This window comes from Ranitomeya imitator, chromosome 2 (genome assembly GCF_032444005.1).
Source record: "Ranitomeya imitator isolate aRanImi1 chromosome 2, aRanImi1.pri, whole genome shotgun sequence".
NCBI lineage: Eukaryota > Metazoa > Chordata > Amphibia > Anura > Dendrobatidae > Ranitomeya > Ranitomeya imitator.
In genome coordinates, this window is record NC_091283.1 from 148,178,149 (window position 1) to 148,203,150 (window position 25,002).

A 25,002-nucleotide genomic window follows, 5' to 3' on the forward strand; every position below is an offset into this window, starting at 1 on the left:
CTTTTTCTCATTTTTAAAAACTATGGCCATGTGGAATGACTCGCCCCCTGCCGACGCATGTTAAAGGCCAGGAAAGATGTGGGCTCGGTGTGCAAGCCCACATCAAAGGCAGGGACACAACATATAACATAAATGTACGTCATATGTCGTGAAGAGGTTAAAGTTACAGAACTCTTAATTTAGCAGGAATCTTTGTAAATGTAATTACTGGCAGCTTGCAGAGACTCCTCCAGGGCAGCGCCCCACCGCTCCTCCTGTTGCAGCTTTAGGGCACGCTCCTCCTGGGCACGGATTCTTCGGGCCATCATGTCTAGGGCGCTCTGCTGGTCGGACACTTCCCTCTTGTACTTCTGCCTGTCAATCTCTAGTCTTGCAGCTGCCTCTCTGAGCTCACTGTCCCGACTCTCAATCTCTGTCATGATTTGCTTCAATTGCTGTGAAAAAAAACAAACAAAAATTTCACAAATTTGAAGGAATGGAACAACAGATCCCACCTATCCACTACGAGCACCGGAAACCCTCAGGAGTACTACCCCCAACATACCATACTTCAGTTCAGTGTCTTCACAGTGTCCTTCTATCCTCCCGTGCAGGAGTACTACCCTCATCATATCTCCTGTACAGGTGTACTACCCCCCATCAGACCATGTAAGAGTCCTTACACTGTATCCCCAGTACAAGAGTACTACCCCCATCAGACCATATACGAGACCCACATCCTACCCCCAGTACAGTAGTACTACCCCCATCAGACCATATAAGAGTCCCACACCCTATCCCCATCAGACCATATACGAGTCCCACATCCTATCCCCAGTACAGAAGTACTACCCCCATCAGACCATATACGAATCCCACATCCTATCCCCAGTACAACTGTACTACCCCCATCAGACCATATACGAGTCCCACATCCTACCCCCAGTACAGGAGAACTACCCCCATCAGACGATATGAGTCCCACACCCTATCCCTATCAGACCGTATACGAGTCACACATCCTATCCCCAGTACAAGAGTATTACCCCCATCAGACTATCTACAAGTACCACATCCTATCCCCAGTACAACAGTACTACCCCAATCAGACCATCTATAAGTCCTGCATCATATCTCCAGTACAGGAGTACTACCCCATCAGACCATATACGAGTCCCACATCCTATCCCCAGTACAGGAGTACTACCCCCATCAGACCATCTACAAGTCCTGCATCATATCTCCAGTACAGGAGTACTACCCCCATCAGACCATATAACAGTCCCACATCCTATCCCCAGTACAGGAGTACTACCCCCATCAGACCATATATCATTCTCACCATGTCATTCTCCTCTACAGACTGGTGCAGCTGCCGCAGGCGTTCGTCAGTCCTTCTCTCCTTCTCCTGCAGTAGTCTGAGCCTCCCTGCAGCAGCAGTAGCGTCCTCCTGCAGAGCTGAGTTTTCCCGTAACATGTCATCTCGATGCTTGGTAGTGCTCTTTACATCCTAGGACAAAGCAAAGGAAAATGGAGCCTGCATAGTCCTAGGCCATGGTCCCCACTGGTGTTTGTCACCTCGCCCTCTCAAGCAAGGAGCATCTAGTCCGGCTCCGTTGCTGTACCTGCTCCAGCAGCCTCAGCTGCTCCTTCACATCCGCAAGCTCGTCTGTAAGAGAGTTCAGCTCCGCGGTGGTGTCTGTGAGGAGATGATCCCGGACATGTTACAGAGAAGCAGCATTTAGGGTCTCACACATCAGATATCCATCCTGTCCCACCTTCCAGCACTTGCTGAGCATTCGCCGTTTCCTGCTTTGATATTTGCTTCCGCTTGCTCAGATGACTCAGCTCGTCCTGCTGGCTCCTGATCTCTGCCTCCAGTCTCTCCAGAGCTGCGCTCGCTGTCCGGTCACTCTGCTCCGTATCGGACAATGCTCTGATGTAGAAAAATCACAGAAACCAAGAAAGTGAGAATCAGCTTCATGACATGGGCAGATAGGAGGCGGGGTGGTGGGGGCAGAGGGCAGGCAGCAGGCGGGTGAGAGGACGGCAGGCAGGAACGGCAGGCATCAACTGGCCATGGTTACCAAGACTGGAGAACCCAATGTTAGTCCCTCTGGACGGGAAATGAATAATGTCTCACCCCTCCCCTGACTCCAACCCTTCCTGCAATACATCCTGTACCCGCTATCTGGTCCCTCCCCTGCCTGCAATACATTCTGTACTCACTATCTGGTCTCTCTCCTGCCTGCAATACATCATGTACCCGCTTTGTGGTCCCTCCCCTGCCTGCAATACATTCTGTACCCACTATCTCGTCTCTCTCCTGCCTGCAATACATCCTGTACCCGCTATCTGGTCTCTCTCCTGCCTGCAATACATTCTGTACCCACTATCTGGTTTCTCTCCTGCCTGCAATACATCATGCACCCGCTATCTGGTCCCTCCCCTGCCTGCAATACATCCTGTACCCGCTATCTGGTCTCTCTCCTGCCTGCAATACATTCTGTACCCACTATCTGGTCTCTCTCCTGCCTGCCATACATCCTGTACTCGCTATCTGGTCTCTCTCCTGCCTGCAATACATCCTGTACCCGCTAGCTGGTCCCTCCCCTGCCTGCAATACATCCTGTACCCGCTATCTTGCCCCTCCTCTGCCTGCAATACATCCTGTACCCGCTATCTTGCCCCTCCTCTGCCTGCAATACATCTTGTACCCGCTATCTGGTCCCTCTCCTGAGTGCAATACATCCTGTACCCGCTAGCTTGTCTCTCCCCTGACTTCACTCCTGCCTGCACCCGATTGCTTAGCTCACACGTCTAGCTGCAGGCCACAGCCTCACAGATCTCTATTCTGGAGAACTCTGTTCTCAGGAGATGCAGCCTTCCCTTGTGGGCAGATGCTTTAAGGTTGTCCGTTATCGTTATGGGGATTGTTCTGATGGAGGAGCCCGGATGTCCCCCAGTGGTGATGAGATGGTATGACACTTACTTTTTGCTCTGGACAAGTCTGCGCTCCAGCTCCTGGTTGCTTTCCTCCAGGTTTTCCTTCTGGGTGTTCAGGACATCCATCTTCTCCTGCAGCGTGTGCATCTGTGCCATGAGGAGCTCCATCTCCTGGTGATCCTTCTCTAGGACTTGCCGCTGCAGCTCCACCTCCCCGTGGACTCGCTGCAATGTCCGCTGCAAGTTCTCCAGCTCCAGCTTTCCCTGAGGGCAGAGCTCTCACTTCACTTCTTGTGTATCCACACTATGAGATCCCCAAATACATGGAATACATGCTGATCCTGACAACCAAGCAGCCCCTGGAGCTGCGGTCAAACCGCAGCACATTGGTCATACTGTAGGAAATCTCACCTGAAGTGCATCAGTCACAACCTGGCACATCTCACCTGCAGCAGCAGAACCTGCGTCTTCTCCAGGTCACTTATCTTCAGCTCGTGCTGTAGCCTCAGCCCCTGAAGTTCGTTGTCCTCCAGCTGCTGCATCTCCAGGACACGCTTCAGCTCTGAGAAAATCAGAGAAGGCATCAGACACGTCTATGCTGCCACTGGGGTACAGCATAGATGGAGACATCACGCACAGGACATGCAGACAATACGCCGCTCACACAGGACATGCAGAATACGCAGCTCCGGCTGGCAGCTCACCAGATTTCTGTCTTTGGATCTGAGAGCCTGTGTCCTGCAGGTGGTCTCCTTCCTCCAGGATCTCCTGTCTCAGGGCCGAGAGCTGTGACTTCTTCTCATTCAACTGAGCACTCAGATCACCTTTCTGGACACTTAACTCTTCTAAGACGGATTTCACCTCCTGCAAAAATGAAAATAAGAAGAAAGATTTAGGAAAAGTCTGATAATCAGGATGAAGTTGCAGGATGGTGTCAGCATACGGCATCTGCTTCTGAACTTAGCAAATCATTGGCAGCAATACACAAACATCTCAGGTTTCTATGTCCAACCTTACAGGTCCCTGAACCATTACTCGGTACAGTAACTAATAGTGATAAGCGATTGTACTCGTGGCTCAGTTTTTCACGAGCACGCTCGGGTGACCTCTGAGTATTTATGACTGCTCGGAGATTTAGTTTTCATCGTGGCAGCTGAATGATTTACAGCTACTAGCCAGCCTGAGTACACGTGGGGGTTGCTAGGGAATCCACACATGTAATCAAGCTGGCTAGTAGCTGTAAATCATTCAGCTACCACGATGAAAACTAAATCTCCGAGCAGTCATAAATACTCGGAGATCACCCGAGCGTGCTCGTGAAAACCCGAGCAACGAGTACACTCGCTCATCACTATTAGTTACTAGAACCAGAGATCATCACTATCACTTATTTACCCGCCCCCCATGTCAGAGGTGATACCCGATACACTTGCCTACCGTCTTCCTTGAGATCATCGGCGTGGTCAGAAAATAGTCAGGAAACAGTGATCACCACTTATTCCCTGACCCAAACCACGTCAGAGGTGACACCCCGTACCATTGTTTCCCGTCTGCTCTCAGGTCGTCCATATGGTCATAGAACTGTCTGTGAGCATGGATCATTACTATTACTTATTTACTCCCCTATAATCAGAGGTGACACCCTGCATCGCAATCTCCAGTTCCTCTCACAGATAGTAATTATCCCGGCACACTGGCTATTACTTAATTTACCCCCCCATGTTGGAGGTGACACCGCATACCGCTATCTCTCGTCTCCTCTCTGCCACTTCCAGCTCTCCATTCCACAGGACGTCCTTCAGATCCACCTTCTTCTGGTGGATGTGACTTTGCAGCAGATGAAGCTCCTGCTTCTTGTGGCCTAGGATCCTGTCCAGCTGCGCTGCCTCCTCCTGCTGTGCGGATATCTGTGGGTCACAGGCAGATATGATATGCAGGTCATCATTGATGCCACCACAGGTGGGGAGCTTTGTGCACAGCAGGCGACTTACCTGGCAGTGAAGCTGGTCCAGGATGCTCCTCTTCTCCACCAAGAGGTTCTCGGCTTCTCTCAGCGCCTGGTCATTTTCCTCTTCCTTACACTCGGCCGCTCGGATTTCTTCTTGCAGTTTTTGAAGACTGAAATGTCCAACAAAATGAAGACGGGTGAGAAACGCCTCGGATGGAGCTGTGACCTCACAGCGGCATGGACCAGGGGGGCCGAGAGCAGGCACCGCTCACCTTTCTGTCATGACTTCCATTTTGCTATTTAAGGACTGGAACTCTGCATCCTTGGCGGCCACGATGCTGTTTATCTCCTGCAGGACGGCCTCCTGTGCGCTTCTGTGCTGCTCCAGATCCCGGGCATTGGTCTGCAGCATCCTATGAACGTCACATGTCATTGCTACCATCCTGAGCCGAGACACCCGACTCTTCTCTGCTTACCGCAGCTGCTGTTCTGCCTTCACCAGGGTCACCGCCGTCTCCTGCGCCCTCCGCTCCAGCTCCTCCGCCTCATTCTCTGCCTCACAGAGCTGCTTCTTCGTTACATTGTGCTTTTCAACTACATCCATTGTCTAGAAGAATAAAAAAACAAAACGTGGCTTCAGAGGCTCCCTAATCCGATCACATCTGACAGTAGAGATGATGGTTCAGGACGGAAGTCAGCAGCACTGCCGAGGACACTTAGGCTACGTTCACATTAGCGTTGCGCGCCGGTGCGTCGGCGACGCAACGCACGACGCACAAAAAAACGCGCGCAAAACGCACGCAAAAACGCTGCGTTTTGCGACACGTGCGTCGTTTTTTGACGAAAATCGGACGCACAAAAAATGCAACTTGTTGCATTTTCTTGCGTACGACGCACGTGTCGAAAAACGCCACCCAAAAAACGCACGCGTCCCCTATGTTAAACATAGGGGCGCGTCGCCGCTGCGTCGCCGACGCAACAGCGACGCACATTAGCGGAACACTAATGTGAACGTAGCCTAAGAAGCACCAGTTCAAGGAGGATTTGCAGTCTATCAACATAAATTGTAATTCCAGTCGCTGACAAGAAGCAGAGTTCTTGGAAATGAATAGAAGCCCAAAGTCTATTAGAATGATTGTGCATATTCACATAGGACTGCAGCAGCCCTACAACAGATGACAGTGGGGGTCCGCACCTTCTCCCGCGTGCCCTTCAGCTCACTCTCAGCCTCCGCCAGCAGTCGGTCGGCTTCTCGCAGCTCCACTCTTCGTTTCTGGAGGGTTTTTTCAACACAGTCGATTTCGTCCTCTATGTTGTCGTGATGCTCCAGGGAGCGCTCCAGCTGTAGCTCCAGCATCAGACTCTCCACATCACCGTCCACAAAGTTCCTGCATTAAGACATCACAGTTTGGTGTTCAGATGGTGTCTGTCGGGGCTCAGGTGGAGTTACAGTGTAACATACTTGCGCTTGCGTTTTTTGGCACAGTCTTGCAGTTCCTCGACCTCCCTCCTCAGCGCCTCTCTATGACTCTCCAGGACCGTTACGTCATCCTTGAGTGTTGCCTTCAGACGCTTCTCTTTGTGCAGCCGAAACCTCAAGTGATCAACGATGTTCTCAAGGCGGGAAAGTTCATTCTCCTGCAAAGGCAGCACAGCGAGAGACAAAGATCAGAAGCAGTGCGACGGGGCGGGGCTCCGGCAAACTAGCAGCATGATGGGGCGGGGTTCCGGCAGACTAGCAGCGCGACGGGGCGGGGCTCCGGCAGACTAGCAGCGCAGGGTTCTGGCAGACTAGCAGCGCGACCGGGCGGGGTTCCGGCAGACTAGCAGCGCGACCGGGCGGGGCTCCGGTAGACTAGCAGCGCGACCGGGCGGGGCTCCGGCAGACTAGCAGCGCAACCGGGCGGGCCTCCGGCAGACTAGCAGCGCAACCGGGCGGGCCTCCGGCAGACTAGCAGCACAACCGGGCGGGCCTCCGGCAGACTAGCAGCGCAACCGGGCGGGCCTCCGGAAGACTAGCAGCGCAACCGGGCGGGCCTCCGGAAGACTAGCAGCGCAACCGGGCGGGCCTCCGGCAGACTAGCAGCAAAACCGGGCGGGCCTCCGGCAGACTAGCAGCGCAACCGAGCGGGCCTCCGGCAGACTAGCAGCGCGACGGGGCGAGGATCTGGTAGCACTACGGGGAGGGGCTGGCAGACTAGCGTGGGCATTACTACCACATACCAAATCATGGTGCACAGACACATTGCAGTGGAGGACGCCAGCTGGGATGACTGGAATGGTGAACTGTGGTGGAGGGGGTCCAGACACAACCTGAGAGCCGATAGGAGGGGGGCCATAAATAACAGTTTCAGGAGCCAGAGGCCTACCCTCAGAGGGTGGCGGAGGGCCATAGATGACAGTACCGGGTGGCACCGGAGTACCGTCTGGGAATATTGTATAAATAACAGAGCCAGCAGGAGCAATAAAGTGACAGGAGGGCAGCACATCGTTGTCACTGTCAGCCTCAGCACCTGCACAGAGAAGCATTATCAGAATTACCCATAGGGAAAAGACTGCTCATCTACCCCGTGATGACTGCAGGGCTCACCTTTATCACTGTGACAATGGGTGCCAGCAGGACGCAGCGGCGAGTATGCCCAGTGCCCGGCAGCCAGTGCCTCCTCCTGCCTGTGCTGCTGGTTGTAGTTACACCTTTTGGTCGACGAGGACGTCATCGGATAATGTAAACTGACCCCGGAGTCTTTCGTGCTCAGAGAATCACGACCAGAGTTCTGAAAGGAGAAACATGTGAAAGTCGTGAATATTGCCCAGTCAGCAGAAAGGGAGACATCGCAGTATAATGGGCGCTTTCTATATACTTGACTTACGTTACATGAGGCCGGCAGGTAACACCAGTAACCCTTTCTGTGGAATGCGTCAGCCATATTGGTGAGGTCATTGCTCTGACGGCGGAGAGCACGTCTCAGAGACTGGATCTCTTCAAGCAGATTCTCCATCTCCCCGATGTTATCTACAGGAGGCCAAGACATTATACACAGGAACCGCAGTCATCAGCACCACAGGCAGCGATGACCGCAGATATTGGGGTCCTACCCGCTCGCGCATGCTCCAGCAGGTGTCGGAGGCGATCCATCTCGGACTGTTGTTTCCGCACAGCATCGTTCAATCGATGGATCTGCAGCCGCTGAGAGCTGGAAACAGCGAGTCCTGGGTCTGCATCCTGCAACTGTGACGAAAGAGGAGGCTGTGACACACACAAGGCATATCCCTCCACACCACGTTATACAGTCTCTAGACAAGGCAGCGTATGCTCTGTATACATGTGTGACCACACACCAGGACTGGGCTCCTGTGCAGCCATCCCCTCCCCTGCAGTACCAGGTCCTGTAGCGGGGTCTCTGTGCAGCCATCCCCTCCCCTGCAGTACTGGGCCCTGTGGCAGGGTCCCTGTGCAGCCATCCCCTCCCCTGCAGTACCGGGTCCTGTGGCGGGGTCTCTGTGCAGCCATCCCCTCCTCTGCAGTACTGGGCCCTGTGGCGGGGTCCCTGTGCAGCCGTCCCCTCCACTGCAGTACCAGGCCCTGTGCTGCCATCCCCTCCCCTGCAGTACCGGGTCCTGTAGCGGGGTCTCTGTGCAGCCATCCCCTCCCCTGCAGTACCATGCCCTGTGGCGGGGTCTCTGTGCAGCCATCCCCTCCCCTGCAGTACCAGGCCCTGTGGCGGGGTCTCTGTGCAGCCATCTCCTCCCCTGCAGTACCAGGCCCTGTGGCGGAGTCCCTGTGCAGCCATCCCCTCCCCTGCAGTACCATGCCCTGTGGCGGGGTCTCTGTGCAGCCGTCCCCTCCACTGCAGTATCAGGCCCTGTACAGCCGTCCCCTCCCCGCAGTACCGAATCATGGTATGGCACCTGTTTCTCCTTGTCGTGGAGCAGTTCCTGAAGTAATTCTATCTCTGCCTCTGCTTTAACAAGATCTCGAGCAGCCTGAGCAGCCTGGGAGTTGTAGCTCTCCGCTTCCTGCATCTCCTAGAAAAAAATAAAAACATATTCAGTTATTTAGATCAGTCTGTGGCTCTGAAGGCATGCTGGGAGTTGTAGTTTGCCAACAGCTAGAGAGTCAGATTAGATAACCATCATTGATAAAAGAAATGCAATGTACCGGTAAATGTGATCTGAACCTCATGAGGCTGTCCCAGGCCTCGCCTGAGCACTTTATTTAGCAGTCAATGTCCCTGGATTTGCTCTGTTCCTCAGTGTCTCCTACTGTCACTTCCTTACCTCAGCCCGCTCCTTGTTTATCTGGAGAACGGTGCCGTGCAGGGTCCTCAGTTGTTCTTTGGTGTTGGTCAGCTCGGAGGCGGCCATCTTGTCGGACGTGGCTACGGCCCTCTTTAGTTCCTTCAGCTCATGGTCCAGTCCGGATAGCTCCTGCTGTGCCCGGGAACCCTCCATTCTCCTCTACATTACAGAATATGTCAGTACAATATAGGGGGAGCTCCCAGTGTACAAAATAGGAGGGGACGCATAGGATTTGGTTGTGGTGGGGGGTTGCTTAACCTCTGCCTCCAGATCGTGCAGCTCTGCCAGGAGCCTCTCCCGCTCTTCCTCAGCCTCCAGCAGCTGCTGGTCAGCCAGGCTTTGTATCTCCTCCATGGTGTTGAGCTTCTCAGTCAGCTGCCGGACCTGGTTCTCCAGCTGCCGTTGCGCTGCCTCATGCTGTCGCTTCTCCAGCTGAAGCTGCGGGTAAGAAAAACATATTTTATTCCTTCATTGATTAAAGGGCCAACATACCATCGCCTGTGCATGGTGGATCTTATTGCAGTTCCTCATCATTTTCCATTTCTCATACTTGTCAGTATGAATACTCACAGCTGAGATTTTGTTACAGTCGTATCCAGTCTCCTCTGTGGCATAAAGATTCCTGATCACAGATTGCACTGACACATCGTAACAGTGTCAGGGCTCATGCAGATGTCTGTGCCACACTGTCTGAGCTCAGATCAGCCGCGGGTCTCCTGACCTCAGCGTGACAGCTTCAGAATTATATGAAGTTCATTCAGGGGTGATGCGGCTGGTCCGAGCTCGAACATCTGCATGAGCCTTCAGCGTTTTATACAGACGCCCTGGATTTCCCCAAAATGACTCACTAACAATGCCATCAGCTGTGTGAGTACTGGGTCAGCACAGGTTTATAAAGGTTTGTTTCACTGACAGCGCTCACCTTGGCATCTACTGCCTTGTTACATGCCCTCTTATAGTCATCGGGAGCCTGACGGGCACGATCCTGGAGGACAGCCACCTCCTCCTGCAGCTTCCTGTGCCGCTCCTGCACCTCACTCTTCTCCTTTTCTGATTTCTGAAGGATCTGACCGATCTGTCTCTGCAGTTCCATGAGGTTCTGCCCCAGGACATCAGATGGCCCCGAACACCTGACAGCAAGATGTAGAAGTTAGGGATCTTACAGGCGTCACCCATGTACAGCCGACGACAACTCCACAGCATCAGCCCCACAGGGGTGACATGGGAGCGCTGTCGTGTCTGCAAATGTATGGCTGGACTACAGCTGTAGGTAACAGTGTAATAAAACATCCAATAATCAAGAACCTCCACCAGTCCAGCATTACCAGTGCACAGCCAATTTCTGTGCATGCCCACTCACTATATAGACATCAGATATAAGTATACACACCTTCACGGTGAACGGAGTGTGACCTGCAGAGGCGAGGGGCCGCACACAGCCCAACCCCAGGGAGGCAGAGGCGAGGGGCTGCACACTGCCCTGCCCCGGAGAGGCAGAGGCGAGGGGCTGCACACAACCCTGCACCGGAGAGGCAGAGGCGAGGGGCTGCACACAGCCCTGCACCGGAGAGACAGAGGGGAGGGGCTGCACACAGCCCTGCCCCGGAGAGGCAGAGGCGAGGGGCTGCACACAGCCCTGCCCCGGAGAGGCAGAGGCGAGGGGCCGCACACAGCCCTGCCCCGGAGAGGCAGAGGCGAGGGGCCGCACACAGCCCTGCACTGGAGAGGCAGAGGCGAGGGGCTGCACACAGCCCTGCTCCGGAGAGGCAGAGGTGAGGGGCCGCACACAGCCCAACCCAAGGGAGGCAGAGGCGAGGGACCGCACACAGCCCTGCCCCGGAGAGGCAGAGGCGAGGGGCCGCACACAGCCCTGCCCCAAAGAGGCAGAGGCGAGGGGCTGCACACAGCCCTGCCCCGGAGAGGCAAGGGGCTGCACACAGCCCTGCTCCGGAGAGGCAGAGGAGAGGGTCTGCACACAGCCCTGCCCCAGGAAAGCAGAGGCGAGGGACTGCACAGATCCCAGTCCCAGAGAGACAGAGGCAAGGTGGCAGTGTATGGGGTTAACTGGCAGCTCTGTGGTTAAGGCGCTTCCATACTGCTTGTGAGTAGCTGACCAGTGACAGATGAGCGTTCTGGACATTACAGTCTGTACAGGACTCCGGAGACAAGTGGTCCTGTCTGGTGGTGAATATTTGCAGGACTTAACCCCTTATGCAAGTACAATAAGTGCAACTGACACTGACGCACCGCAGCTCCCCAACTCCGGTCTGCAGTTTTCGCTTTAGCTCGGACACCCGGGCGCTGATCTGCTCTGGATGCACCAGGTTGTCTTCAGCAGCACGAAGCTGATCATGGAGACTCTCCACCTGCGACACCAACAAACCGTTTTCATCCTGAGGAAAAAGGAAATGTATAACACAGGAGAGCGGCCAACAAGTAATATCAATGTAACACAAAGTGTCCGAGACGGCCGGATAATACACCCTCAACTCTGTTATTAGTCCTACGGCTTCCGGTATTATACTCCAGAGCTGCACTCACTATTCTGCAGGTGCAGTCACTGTGTACATACATTACACTACTTATCCTGCACTGATCCCGAGTTACATCATGCATTATACCCCAGAGCTGCACTCGCTATTCTGCAGGTGCACTCACTGTGCACATACATTGCTGATCCGGAGTTACATCCTGCATTACACTCCAGAGCTGCACTCACTATTCTGCTGGTGCAGAACTGATTATCCATTCGATCATAGGCTCAGTGATGTGGACCCCCACCCCAGGACAGGACTCCTGAGCTGGTTGCATGGACTCTCAAGAGATTTACCTGCAGCTGTTGGACTTGGGACATAAGCTTCTTGTGGTCCTTTTCCTGCTCCTGTAACTGGTGGGCTTCGGTGCGGGCGCTCTCCAGCTCAGCTTTCCATGCAGAGTGGTCGGCCTGTAATAATATTAGACATAGCTGTGGCACTTCCTCCATGCCGAGTGCTCGCAGCCTGCGCCCCAGCTCGCCCTGGCTTACGTGCCGCTGCCTCTTCCACTGCTCCAGCTCCTGCTTCAGCTGGGTGATCTCGGCATCTCGTGCCCTCATCTGGGACTCCAGCTGACCTCCATAGGAGCGGAGATCTCCCTGCGCCTGCTGCAGCGCCTCGTTCACTTCTTGCTGTTCCTGCAGGGCCTGTTCCAAATCTTCAACCTCCTGAAACCGAAAAAGGAGAGACGACAGGTATCAGCGCCATCTCACAGAACTAAGGTCACAGGACATCTGAACTCGCTGTAGCCAAACGAGGTGGGAAACCTTCATTTTCAACATATCCCCCTTTCTATCTCCTCAGTGAACTACACACATGTGCTGCAGTCCTTCTCCTACCCACATAGTTTGTTATAATATATCAGTCTGGATTTAGGATTACATCTAACAGATGACTGTACAGTGGCACATAAAATGTGGGTACCTCTGGTCAAAATTACTGTTATTGTGAACAGTTAAGCAAATTGAAGATGAAATGATCTCTAAAAGGCCTAAAAGTTAAAGATGACATATTTCCTTTGTATTTTAGGGGAAATAAATATACATACATTTTTTTAAAATTACTAAAAGGAAAACGGTCAGATGCAAAAGCTTGAGTAACCTGCAAGGTTAGTGCCTGGTAGCACCGGCTTTTACAAGTATCAAAGCTTTTAAACGCTTTTTGTAGCAGCCAAGAGTCTTTCAATTCTTGTTTGAGGGATTTTCTCCCATTCTTCTTTGTAAAATTCTTCCAGTTCTGTGTCATCTTGCATGCACTGCTGTTTTGAGGTCTGGACACAGATTTCCAATGATGTTTAGATCAGGGGACTGTGAGGGCCATTGTAAAACCTTCAGTTTGTGCCTTTTGGAGGTAGTCGGACGTGGATTTTGATTTGTGTTTAAGATCATTATCCATTTGTAGAAGCCATTCTCTTTTAAACTTCAGCTTTTTTACAGATGCTGTTATTTTCATGTTGAAATTTCATTGAATCCATTCTTCTCTCTACCCGTGCAATGTTCCCCGTGCCATTGGCTGCAACACAATCCCAAAGCATGATTGATCCACCCCCATGCTTAATGGTTGGCAAGATGTTCGTTTCCTGAAATTCTGTGCCCTTTTTGCTCTCCACACATACCTTTGATCATTAAGGCCAAAGAAGTTCTATTTCACCCTCATCCACAGGACTTGTTTCCAAAATGCATCAGCCTTGTTTAGATGTTCTTTTACGTACCGCTGATGCTGAATGTTATGCTGAGGGCGCAGGTGAGGTTTTCTTCTGACGACTCTTCCATGAAGGCCATATTTGTGCAGGTGTCTCTGAGCAGTAGAACAATGTACCACAACTCTAGAGTCTGCTAAATCTTTCTGAAGGTTTTTTGCAGTCAATCGGGGGTTCTGATTTGCCTCTCCAGCAATTCAACCAGCAGCTCACACTGAAATTTTGCTTGGTCTTCCAGACCATAACTTGACCTCCCCTGTTCCTGTTAACTGATATTTCTTAATCAGATTCCAAACTGAGGAAAAGGCAACTTGAAAACGCTTTGCTATCTTCTTATAGCCTTCTCCTGCTTTGTGGGCCTCCACCATTTTCAGAGTGCTTGGCAGCTGCTTAGAAGAACCTATGGCTGCTATTTTTTGGCACAAGGTTAGAGGAGGCTGGGTTTTTATAAAGCTGGAAAATTTGCATCACCCAGCCTTTCCTAACAATTATGGTGAATGAGCCGTAACCCTAACAGGCTAATTAAGGTCTAAAAGCTTGGTCAAAGTTATCTGAGCACACAACTCTCCAAGAGTGCCCAAACTATTTCATCAGACCATTTTCATTTTTGTAGTTTTTAAAATGTAAAAAAAAATGTCAATACATTTTTTTACCTAACATACAAAGGAAATGTGTGATCTTTAACTTTAGAGCTTTTACAAATCATTTATTCTTTAACTTAACTGTTCACAATAACAGTAATTTTGACCAGGGGTGCCCAAACGTTTACATGCCACTGTATCTCATCACATCAGGACAGAGGTAAATCAGGTCTGTCTGCTCCCCGAGAATCATGTGGAGCATCATGAGCCCTGGCGGCAGTCACTGACCAGGGCAGGCGCTCTGGCGGGTGTGTTGAAGAAGGGCCCCTACCTTCCTCATGTGGTCGGCCTCCTGAACAGCAGCCTCCAGCTCCTCCAATCGCTGCAGCAGAACCTCCCGCTCGGACTGCAGGGTCCGGCACTCATCATGTGCTTGCTTGGCTTGTCCCTTCACGCTCTCCAGGTATTCCTGCAAGCCCGAAATAATGCCCTCCAGGTCTCGCTTCAGGGCTTCATTCGCCGCTATCTGGCCTAAAAGTAAGGCACAAAGACAAATGTGAGCGGAAAAAGGGCCAGTAGACCACAAGTTCACAGGATTATCATCGCCAGAGTTTTGTAAGTGAAGCAGCCTGAAATGGTCACCTTCAGAGCGGTGATCACTATTCTGTTACATCCAGTATTATCCTTAAGGTCACCTTCAGAGCTGCGGTCACTATTCTGTGCCATCGTGTCTTATCCTCCACTCACTTCCACTGGGCTGATAGAGAGGAGTGCAGCATGGTCGTAACATGCTGGGTGCTGCGCCAGTGATCAGCGTCAGAGATAGGGCTATACACAGTGCTCTGGGCTCGTTCCTGCTCTGGAGAGAGGGAGGATCGCTCAGGATCTACACCGGGTCCACAGGAGAATGAGCAGGACTCCTTACTCAGACTACACACATTAAGATACAAAGGACGAGAGCGCACAGCAGCCACCATAATAATTGACACAGCACAGCAATCAAATCAGACACAGGGACCAGATGTACTACAACTCCCAGAGCAGCACTCTCCAATCATCCTACGAGATAGTCATCCACTCCGCCAAGAGATACACACAAACTAGGGATCAGAGGTGACATCACTGAGAATGGAGGGGGAGAGGGGGAGAGGGGGAGAGGGGGAGGGGGAGGGGGAGGGAGAGGGAGAGGGAGAGGGAGAGGGAGGGGGAGAGGGAGGGGGAGGGGGAGGGAGAGGGAGAGGGAGAGGGAGAGGGAGAGGGAGAGAAAAAAAAATAAAATCGGAGGCTGGATCCATTATAAAACTAATTTTAGACGGATCCGGCAAAAAACGGATGAAAAATGTGGCCATCAGGTATAATCCGGCAATAATACAACTCTATGAGAAAAAAACAGATCAGGCGGAAAAAAGACGGATCCGTTTTTCCCAAATTCGCCAGATTGTGCCTGACGGCAAAAACCTGATGTGTGAAAGTAGCCTAAGCAACTTTCTCCCTCTGCCTATGTGTGTAATCCTATACTTCTTCCCCACTCCCTCAGGAATTTATATGGCTCCGTGCTGAGCCAGACAGATCTCCCTACACTCCTCATTCCCCCTCCCACCAAATACTGGCTAAAACTGGGACAGAAAGCATGGAATTCTATTGTTCACTCAAGGTTATGCATATTGGCACCGATCAGGGCTAGAGATATAAGGATTATAAATTCTGGAAGTCCATCGAGAAATCTATAACCTCCTGAAATCGCTATGAGCTAAACCCAACGAGTGTAAGGAGCGGGTTTCTCCGCAAGCGGGTCATGTAACTACGTCGTGTTTACACTTAAAAGAATGCCCCCGATGTGGTGCACATCCTCATCATTGTGTCTTTCGTATACGAGGTTGATACAGTGAGATATGTATAAAAATGGTTGCCATAACTAAGAAAAGGGGAGGATTCAGCCTCTAAGTGAGGTCACCACAGGGGGAGTGCCTTGGTTTGAGGCTGGGAAGCAAGTGAGTGAAGCAGCAGTCTTCACGTGTCTTTTGTCCGGGGTCTAGCTGCTATACAGATGTGTGATATGCATCTAGATGTGCCCCCTGAGCACATGGGCAGCCAGGAGATGAAATGATCTGAATGAAATGTGTCAACTTTAATCCCATTTTATTTGTAATTGTACTGTACATACGACTTGCCTACTTTTATAATACCTTTTATACTTCTGTAAACATTGCCTGTCTACCTTTTTTGGAGTAAAATATATAAAATTACTAGCTTTGTCTCTCCTTGGTCTATAACGTACTGTCACGTCCTCTGAAGTGAATTATGCTACTAATCTAGGTTGGCTCCGGACCCGTTAATTATTAAGAAATCGGGGCTGGTGGCAGCGGAATTTGTCCTGTGCGTTTGGGGAGGCTTTGTAGCGGTGTTGATAATTATTGTTCCCGTCTGAGTGGGAGTAGTTATATCGCCCTCGCTGTAGTGTGCCCATTAGCCAAGGCAAAGTAAGGCAGCCTTTCTGGCAACTACTTATCCTAGGTGCAGTACCCGGTCTGACCTTAGGATAAGGGGGGTGCCAGAGAGCTGCAGGTTCCAAACCGGATCTGGGAAGTGGGATATAGATAAATCCCCTTCAGAAAGAACCAGGAGCAACCAAACAACCCCGGTTCATGACAATTTGGTGTGAGTGGTGGGGATGATAAAGGTATCCTTCCTGTGAACCGTGATACCGCGTATCCATCACTAGACATCAGCAGTGACATCACTGAGAATGCCTCCTATCCATCACTAGAGATCAGCGGTGACATCACTGAGAATGCCTCCTATCCATCACTAGAGATCAGCGGTGACATCACTGAGAATGCCTCCTATCCATCACTAGAGATCAGCGGTGACAACACTGAGAATGCCTCCTATCCATCACTAGAGATCAGCGGTGACATCACTGAGAATGCCTCCTAGCCATCACTAGAGATCAGCAGTCACATCACTAAGAATGCCGCCTATCACTAGAGATCAGCGGTGACAACACTGAGAATGCCACCTATCCATCACTAGAGATCAGCGGTGACATCACTGAGAATGCCTCCTATCCATCACTAGAGATCAGCGGTAACATCACTGAGAACGCCGTCTATCCATCACTAGAGATCAGCAGTGACATCACTGAGAATGCCTCCTATCCATCACTAGAGATCAGCGGTGACATCACTGAGAATGCCTCCTATCCATCACTAGAGATCAGCGGTGACATCACTGAGAATGCCTCCTATCCATCACTAGAGATCAGCGATGACATCACTGAGAATGCCGCCTATCCATCACTAGAGATCAGCGGTGACATCACTGAGAATGCCGCCTATCCATCACTAGAGATCAGCGGTGACATCACTGAGAATGCCGCCTATCCATCACTAGAGATCAGCGGTGACATCACTGAGAATGCCGCCTATCCATCACTAGAGATCAGCGGTGCCCTTAATTAGCAGAAGCCTTAATTTACCTTCAGTGAGCTGCTGCTCCAGATCTTTGATCTCCTCGGTCTCTCTGGCGATGCGGGATAACATGTCGTCCAGTCGGCCCTCCAGCTGCTTATACTGTCTGTCCATCATCTCCAGCTGCTGCTCTTTACTGACTTTCTGTGCTTTTACATGGGACTGCGGATGAAGAATAGAAAGCTCAGTGAAGTTACATCGCCCCATTAGTGAAATAAAGGCCACTTCTTCCCCGCAGACAGTGCACCCTGTGCTGAACCTCATGTACAATAACCTGCACACAGGAGCAAAAATCAGAAACTTGACACCACCGCACTGAGCATGACGGCAGGGACAGAGTTAATGATTCACTACAAGGAGCAGTTGATGTGCAGCCATCAGGATAGTGCAGTGACACAGGCAGCCATCACCCTGCACAGTTCTAGCGCTGCTTACATGTAGAATACAAACCGCAGCGAGGAACAAGCCAGAGCCTTCTGGGGCTGCGACCCCTGTGCTCAGGGCATCGCCCCTTCGGACTTCCTCATATCATGGCGAGAGGCACTTTCTGGAGTTACAGCCCTGCTGGGAGGAAGCAGCCGAAGACACAGTTCTGGGGATTTGAAATCACAACACAGGAAGCCAAAGCACCAGCCAATCACAGGCCAGCACCTCCTCAGCCCCACCCCCACCCCAGAATTGAATTATTCTCCTCCCTTCCTCCAATGTGTGTGCACTGAGCATTGATAAATCTCTGATGCTACCCCCACATCCCAACAGCATCCCTGCCACTACCCCTGCACCCCAAGAGCGTCCCCACCACTAACCCCACACTCCCAGTGTTCCCACAGTCCCAGCCACTACCCCTGCACCCCAAGAGCGTCCCCACCACTAACCCCACACTCCCAGTGTTACTATAGTCCCAGTCACTACCACTGCTCCCCCCCGGAGCATCCCTGCCACTACCCCTGCACCCCAAGAGCGTCCCCACCACTAACCCCACACTCCCAGTGTTACCATAGTCCCAGTCACTACCACTGCACCCCCGGAGCATCCCAGCCACTACCCCTGCACCCCAAGAGCGTCCCCACCACTAACCCCACACTCCCAGTGTTACTATAGTCCCAGTCACTACCACTGCTCCCCCCCGGAGCATCCCTGCCACTACCCCTGCACCCCAAGAGCGTCCCCACCACTAACTCCACACTCCCAGTGTTACCATAGTCCCAGTCACTACCACTGCACCCCCCGGAGCATCCCTGCCACTACCCCTGCACCCCAAGAGTGTCCCCACCACTAACCCCACACTCCCAGTGTTACCATAGTCCCAGTCACTACCACTGCACCCCCGGAGCATCCCTGCCACTACCCCTGCACCCCAAGAGCGTCCCCACCACTAACCCCACACTCCCAGTGTTCCCACAGTCCCAGCCACTACCCCTGCACCCCAAGAGCGTCCCCACCACTAACCCCACACTCCCAGTGTTCCCACAGTTCCAGTCACTACCACTGCACCCCCGGAGCATCCCTGCCACTACCCCTGCACCCCAAGAGCATCCCCACCACTAACCCCACAGTCCCATTCACTACCACTGCACCCCCCGAAGCATCCCTGCCACTACCCCTGCACCCCAAGAGCGTCCCCGCCACTAACCCCACACTCCCAGTGTTACCATAGTCCAAGTCACTACCACTGCACCCCCCAGAGCATCCCTGCCACTACCCCTGCACCCCAAGAGCATCCCCACCACTAACCCCACACTCCCATTCACTACCACTGCACCCCCCGAGCGTCCCCACCACTAACCCCACACTCCCAGTGTTCCCCCAGTCACTGCACCCCCCGGAGCATCCCTGCCACTACCCCTGCACCCCAAGAGCGTCCCCACCACTAACCCCACACTCCCAGTGTTCCCACAGTCCCAGTTCCTACCACTGCACCCCCCGGAGCATCCCTGCAGTGTGCCCCTGCCATCACTCCTAGAGAATTTCCTTAGGCCTAGCCATCAACCGCAGAGCATCCCGGCCGGTACCCCTACACCCCCAGAGTATCCCCACAGTCCCAGTTGTTACCCCTACACTCCCAGAACATCCCCGCAGTTCCAGCTGCTACCCCCAGAACATCCCCGCAGTTCCAGCTGCTACCCCTAGAACATCCCCGCAGCTCCAGTTACTACCCCTAGAACATCCCCGCAGCTCCAGTTACTACCCCTAGAACATCCCCGCCAGTTCCAGTTGCTACCCCTACAGCCCCAGAGCATCCGCGCAGTTCCAGTTGCTACCCCTACACCCCCAGAACATCCCCGCAGTTCCAGTTGCTACCCCTACACCCCCAGAACATCCCCGCAGTTCCAGTTGCTACCCCTAGAACATCCCCGCAGTTGCTACCCTTACAGCCCCAGAACATCCGTGCAGTTCCAGCTGCTACCCCTACACCTCCAGATCTCCAGTCCAAGATGCTACCCCTGCACCTCAGAGCATCCCCGCAGTCCCAGCAGCGACCCCCAGAACGTCCTCGCAGTCCCAGCTGCTAACTCCACACCCTCAAAAGAGACCCCAGACCAGAGTATACAACCACTCTGCCTGCACATCCTACGATCCTGGATAATAGATCCCTGTGGGACTCATCAATTGTACGACTGTGGATCTATCACACGGACTGTTTGTACACAGCATGATGTAATGTGTCACAGGAGTATATGCCATGGAGGTGCTGAACGCCAGATGTCCATGTAAAACATCGGAATGGATGTGGAAGACAGTGTGGAGTGCCGCCTCCATGTTTCTACAGCTCCTCTCACCTCCGTGCGTCCATCTGTGACGCTACATAGAAGGATCAACAATTAGTATAAGCTGCAGCCATCCAGTACACAATATGCAGCAACAGTCACAAGCACCTGAGAAGCTGCGGAGACACCATCACGTGTTTCTCAACGCAGGCAGTGAATAGCCAGGCCGCTGGCAGCTCCTCTACTTGCATTTGCATATTTGGGGGCAGTGTCCTGGATCACTGCGTTGAGAAACACGTGATGGTGTCTCCGTGGAGTTGGATGTTTTGGTCTTCACGAGGTCAATCATCCGTCCCTTTATAGACTTTCTACTAGGCACTGCTCCTGATAGCCAGTTTCCTACTCCACACTGATGAGGGGCAAAAACCCCGAAACAGCTGTCTGTGGATGGATACCATGCTTGGCATAGGTGGTTTTCCTTTATTGGATGCTGCCCTTCCCTTGGTTGTTCCGTCCCGGGGAAAGGCCTGGCTATTCACTGCCTGCATTGAGAAACACGTGATGGTGTCTCCGCAGCTCCTCTACATGCATTTGCATATTTGGGGGCAGTGTTCTGGATCACTGCATTGAGAAACACGTGATGATGTCTCCGCGGTGTTGGATGTTTTGGTCTCCACGAGGACAATCATCCGTGCCTTTATAGACAAGCACCTGAGAGACAGGATGGTACCAGGAGAGGAGATGGGCGCACGAGGAGGGACGCATATGGCTCCCCTTTACTTCAGTCACCGGTAATAAAAGATTGGCACAATCAATTATTAACCCACCTCTGCTACATGAGGGGTACGGACCAGGAGGGGACACATCCGGGTACTGCGCTGGTATACCGTGGCCTCTAAACAGACCCTTCACAATCACAAGACATCATCAGCACAGGCCTCTCCACACGTTTGATTCAGTTGGTTACAGTTCCCATCATTGTATGGCAGCATCGCAGACCTGCAGCAGATAGTCTGCCCCCGATAGGGCCCCAAGGGAAACACGGGGTATCAGTGCGACACCTTCCTCTGTGCAGCTTTGTGTTGTCTGCTGCTGCTCATATGCGCAATGGATGGCGGGGTGGCACTGCGGACGTGCCAGGATGTGAGCACAATTAGCTGGTAATGACCTCCATCACCAGCCCCGCCAACCTAGTAATGTCTGGAGGTAAAAATGAGCATATCCATGTACCTCCACTATAAGGACACGTGTACGGTATACAAGGGCTGTTTACATGGACCTTGCTTCATGGACACGTGTGCACATTATACAGGGCTGAACATAAAGTTAGGTCCAGAAATATTTGGACAGCGACCGAATCGCCATGATTTCAGCTCTGTACGACACTATTTTGGACATCAATAGTATATCAGTTGTTTCATTTTAAGTGTAGATGTGCAGATTTCATTAAGGGGGTTGAACAAAAATAGCCTGTGAAACATTTAGGAATTACAACCATTTTTCTACAAAGCCTCCTCATTCCAGGGGCTCAAAAGTAACTGGACAAATTAACTTTACCATGAATAGAATGTTCATTTTTAAATACTTTGCAGAGAATGCTTTGCAGGCAATGACAGCCTGAAGTCTGGAAGCCGTGGATGTCACCAAACGTTGGGTTTCCTCCTCTGTGATGCTTTGCCAGGCTTTTACTGCAGAGGACTTCAGTTGTCGCTTGTTTCTGGATCTTTGTGCCTTAAGTTTTGTGTTAAGCTCTAGTGACCACCAACCTCCGACTTACAGCTCAGGTAAGTGAACAGCATCCCCCCCCACTGGGGAGTATCCAGCAGCTGTACACGAGAGCTGACACCCTGCTGCAGCAGTCACGATCGATGTTGGCATAGACCATGGCTACTGAAACTCAGAGATGCTGCTGCCAATAGTGACTAGGCATCAAGATGAAAGAGTGTGGGGCTCCGTCTTGAACCCCATTGGTACAAAGATCATGATTTTGGGGTCCTGATGATTGACATGACAATTAACGACTATAGTGACCGATTTAGAAGTTAACAACATTTAGGTGGTAAAAATTACATTTTTCTTCCCGGTCATGCACCTTTGTATTAATTCCTGAAAAGTACCAGAAGGGTTAATAAAACTACCTGACAGCAGTTTAGAATATGTTGAGGGGGCTATTTTTAATATGGTATCAACTTTTGGATGTTTTCCAATATACAAGGTCTCATAAGTAACTTGAAGACTGAACAGGCTCCTAAAATAAATAAGCTTCATCAATTTCCTTGAAAAAAATGAAAAATTACTGCTACAATTTTAAAGCTTCTAACATCTTAAGAAAAAAAAACAAAAAACATTTTGACAGATGGTGCTGATGCCAAGCAGACATGAGGGAAATATTGTTGATTAACCATTTTGTGTGGTCTCTCTGGCCTAAAGGGATGATTAACCCCTTCACGCCGCGGCCCTTTTTCGTTTTTGCGTTTTCCTTTTTCGCTCCCCTCCTTCCCAGAGCCATATAACTTTTTTATTTTTCCGTCAATATGGCCATTTGAGGGCTTATTTTTTACGGGACAAGTTGTACTTTTGAACGACATGATTGGTTTTACCATGTCTTGTACTAGAAAACGGGAAAAAAATTCCAAGTGTGGTGAAATTGCAAAAAAAAAAAAAAAAAAAAAAAAAAAAGGGCAATCCCACACTTGTTTTTTGTTTGGCTTTTTTGCTAGGTTCACTAAATGCTAAAACTGACCTGCCATTTTGATTCTCCAGGTAATTACGAGTTCATAGACACCTAAAATGTCTAGGTTATTTTTTATCTAAGTGGTGAAAAAAAATTCAAAAATTTGCTAAAAAAAAAAAAAAGTTGTTACCCATAGTGTCTCCATTTTTCATGATCTGGGGTTGGGTGAGGACTTATTTTTTGCATGCCGAGCTGACATTTTTAATGATACCGCTATTGTGCAGATACGTTCTTTTGATCGCCCGTTACTGCATTTTAATGCAATGTCGTGGCGACCAAAAAAAAACAAAAAACTTAATTCTGGCGTTTCTAATTTTTTTTCTCGCTATGCTGTTTAGCGGTCAGGTTAATGCTTTTTTTTATTGATAGATCGGGCGATTCTGAACGTGGCGATACCAAATATGTGTAAGTTTGAATTTTTTTTAGTGTTTTATTTTGGATGGGGCATAAAGGGGGTGATTTAAACTTTTATATTTTTTATTTTTTTCATATTTTTAGAAACATTTTTTATTTAAACTTTTGCCATGCTTCAATAGACTCCATGGGAGGCTAGAAGATGGCATAGCCTGATCGGCTCTGCTACATAGCCTGATCGGCTCTGCTACATAGCGCTCACAGCAGGCCGGCATCAGTAACCATAGAGGTCTCAAGGACCTCTATGGTTACCATCCTGACGCATCGCCGACCCCTGATCATGTGCCGGAGCCCACATCAAAGGGGGAGACACGACATGCGCAGTACTAGTACGGCGCTAAAGTTTTAAAATTGATAATTTTTAGAAATGTAAAATTTCTGATTTTTTTTTAAATATAAATTCAAAACAGAAATCAACCTAAACTTACCATTATCATCAAATATAATAGGTCATGAAAAATTCTCAAAGTCTCTGGAATATGTTGAAATATTCCAGTTATTGCCACAAAGTGACAAGTCAGATTTGAAAAATGTGGCCGGGTCACTAACGGGTTAAGCATGCGATATGCTGCTCAATGGGGTTGAGATCTGGTGATGACTCGGCCATTGCAGAATATTACACTTCTTTGGCTTAAACCCGTGTTGCTTTCACAGTATATTTTGGGTCCTTGTCCTCTTTACTGTGAAGCGTCGTCCAATCAACCTTGCTGCATGTGGTTGAATCTGAGCATTAAGTATCGCTCTGTGCACTACAGAACTCATCCGGCTGTTTCTGTCTCCTGTCACATCATCAATAATCACTAGTGACCCAGCGCCATTGGGAGCCATACATGCCCATGTCACCACACTGCCTCCACCATGTGTTACAGAGGGTGTGCTGTGCTTTGGATCATGAGACGTTCCAAGCCTTCTCCATACTTTCTTCTTCCCATCATTCTGGGACAGGTCGATCTTAGTTTCATCTGTCCACAGAATACTTTTCCAGAACTGAGCGGGTTCTTCATAAGTTTTTTGGCAAAGTCTAATGTGACCTTTCTATTTTTATGGCGGATTGATGGTTCGGTCCTTGTGCTGAACCTTCTGCATTGGCTCTCATGAAGTCTTCTCTTTATGGTGAGCTTAGATACTGGAAATGCCTACTTCCTAGAGAGTGTTCTTCACTTGGATGGATGTTGTGAAGGGGTTTTTCTTCACCATGGAAAGGTTTCTGCAATCATCACCACTGTTGTCTCCTGTGGACATTCATGCCTCCTTGAGTTCCCAAGATCATCAGTGTATTTTTTTTTATTTTTATTTTTTGCAGACTGTACCAAACTATTGATTTGGCAACTCCTAACATTTCTGCTAACTCTCTGATGGATTTCTGCAACCTAATAATGGCCTGTCTCTCTTTCTTTTGGGTTCACAACAGCTTCCAAATACCACACCTGGAATCAGCTCCAGAACTTTTACCTGCTTAATTGATTATGGGTTAATGAGAAAACGGCTCATGCAGCCATTAAAGAGCTTTTGAGATAACTGTCCAATTACTTTTGGTCCCTTTAAAAATGGGCATCTACATATTAACAAGCTGTAAATTAAAGTTGAGAGTCTGCACTTTAAAGGGAACCTGTCACCCCCTCAGGAGTTTGTAACTAAAAGAGCCTCCTTGTGCTGCACTAATGCTGCATTCTGACAAGGTGGCTCTTTC

General features: G+C 50.7%; 1 protein-coding gene across 2 annotated transcripts in view; it reads right to left on the minus strand.

Moving 5' to 3' along the window:
- CNTRL (centriolin) overlaps nucleotides 1-25,002 on the minus strand; it is a 72,738-nt gene that overhangs the window by 5,778 nt on the left and 41,958 nt on the right. For both annotated transcript variants that reach the window (XM_069747425.1, XM_069747427.1), the window contains 26 exons: nucleotides 17,465-17,618; nucleotides 14,318-14,517; nucleotides 12,198-12,374; nucleotides 12,003-12,116; nucleotides 11,420-11,565; nucleotides 10,095-10,302; nucleotides 9,431-9,610; nucleotides 9,152-9,331; nucleotides 8,783-8,899; nucleotides 7,970-8,102; nucleotides 7,744-7,886; nucleotides 7,464-7,647; nucleotides 7,097-7,386; nucleotides 6,336-6,511; nucleotides 6,069-6,261; nucleotides 5,350-5,480; nucleotides 5,146-5,286; nucleotides 4,917-5,043; nucleotides 4,668-4,832; nucleotides 3,630-3,789; nucleotides 3,372-3,487; nucleotides 2,972-3,189; nucleotides 1,758-1,915; nucleotides 1,605-1,678; nucleotides 1,322-1,489; nucleotides 209-434 (listed from right to left, as the gene is read on the minus strand). In XM_069747425.1, coding sequence (XP_069603526.1) covers nucleotides 209-434; nucleotides 1,322-1,489; nucleotides 1,605-1,678; nucleotides 1,758-1,915; nucleotides 2,972-3,189; nucleotides 3,372-3,487; nucleotides 3,630-3,789; nucleotides 4,668-4,832; nucleotides 4,917-5,043; nucleotides 5,146-5,286; nucleotides 5,350-5,480; nucleotides 6,069-6,261; nucleotides 6,336-6,511; nucleotides 7,097-7,386; nucleotides 7,464-7,647; nucleotides 7,744-7,886; nucleotides 7,970-8,102; nucleotides 8,783-8,899; nucleotides 9,152-9,331; nucleotides 9,431-9,610; nucleotides 10,095-10,302; nucleotides 11,420-11,565; nucleotides 12,003-12,116; nucleotides 12,198-12,374; nucleotides 14,318-14,517; nucleotides 17,465-17,618 — 4,279 coding nt within the window. The remainder of the gene's footprint in view (nucleotides 1-208; nucleotides 435-1,321; nucleotides 1,490-1,604; nucleotides 1,679-1,757; nucleotides 1,916-2,971; nucleotides 3,190-3,371; nucleotides 3,488-3,629; nucleotides 3,790-4,667; nucleotides 4,833-4,916; nucleotides 5,044-5,145; nucleotides 5,287-5,349; nucleotides 5,481-6,068; nucleotides 6,262-6,335; nucleotides 6,512-7,096; nucleotides 7,387-7,463; nucleotides 7,648-7,743; nucleotides 7,887-7,969; nucleotides 8,103-8,782; nucleotides 8,900-9,151; nucleotides 9,332-9,430; nucleotides 9,611-10,094; nucleotides 10,303-11,419; nucleotides 11,566-12,002; nucleotides 12,117-12,197; nucleotides 12,375-14,317; nucleotides 14,518-17,464; nucleotides 17,619-25,002) is intronic.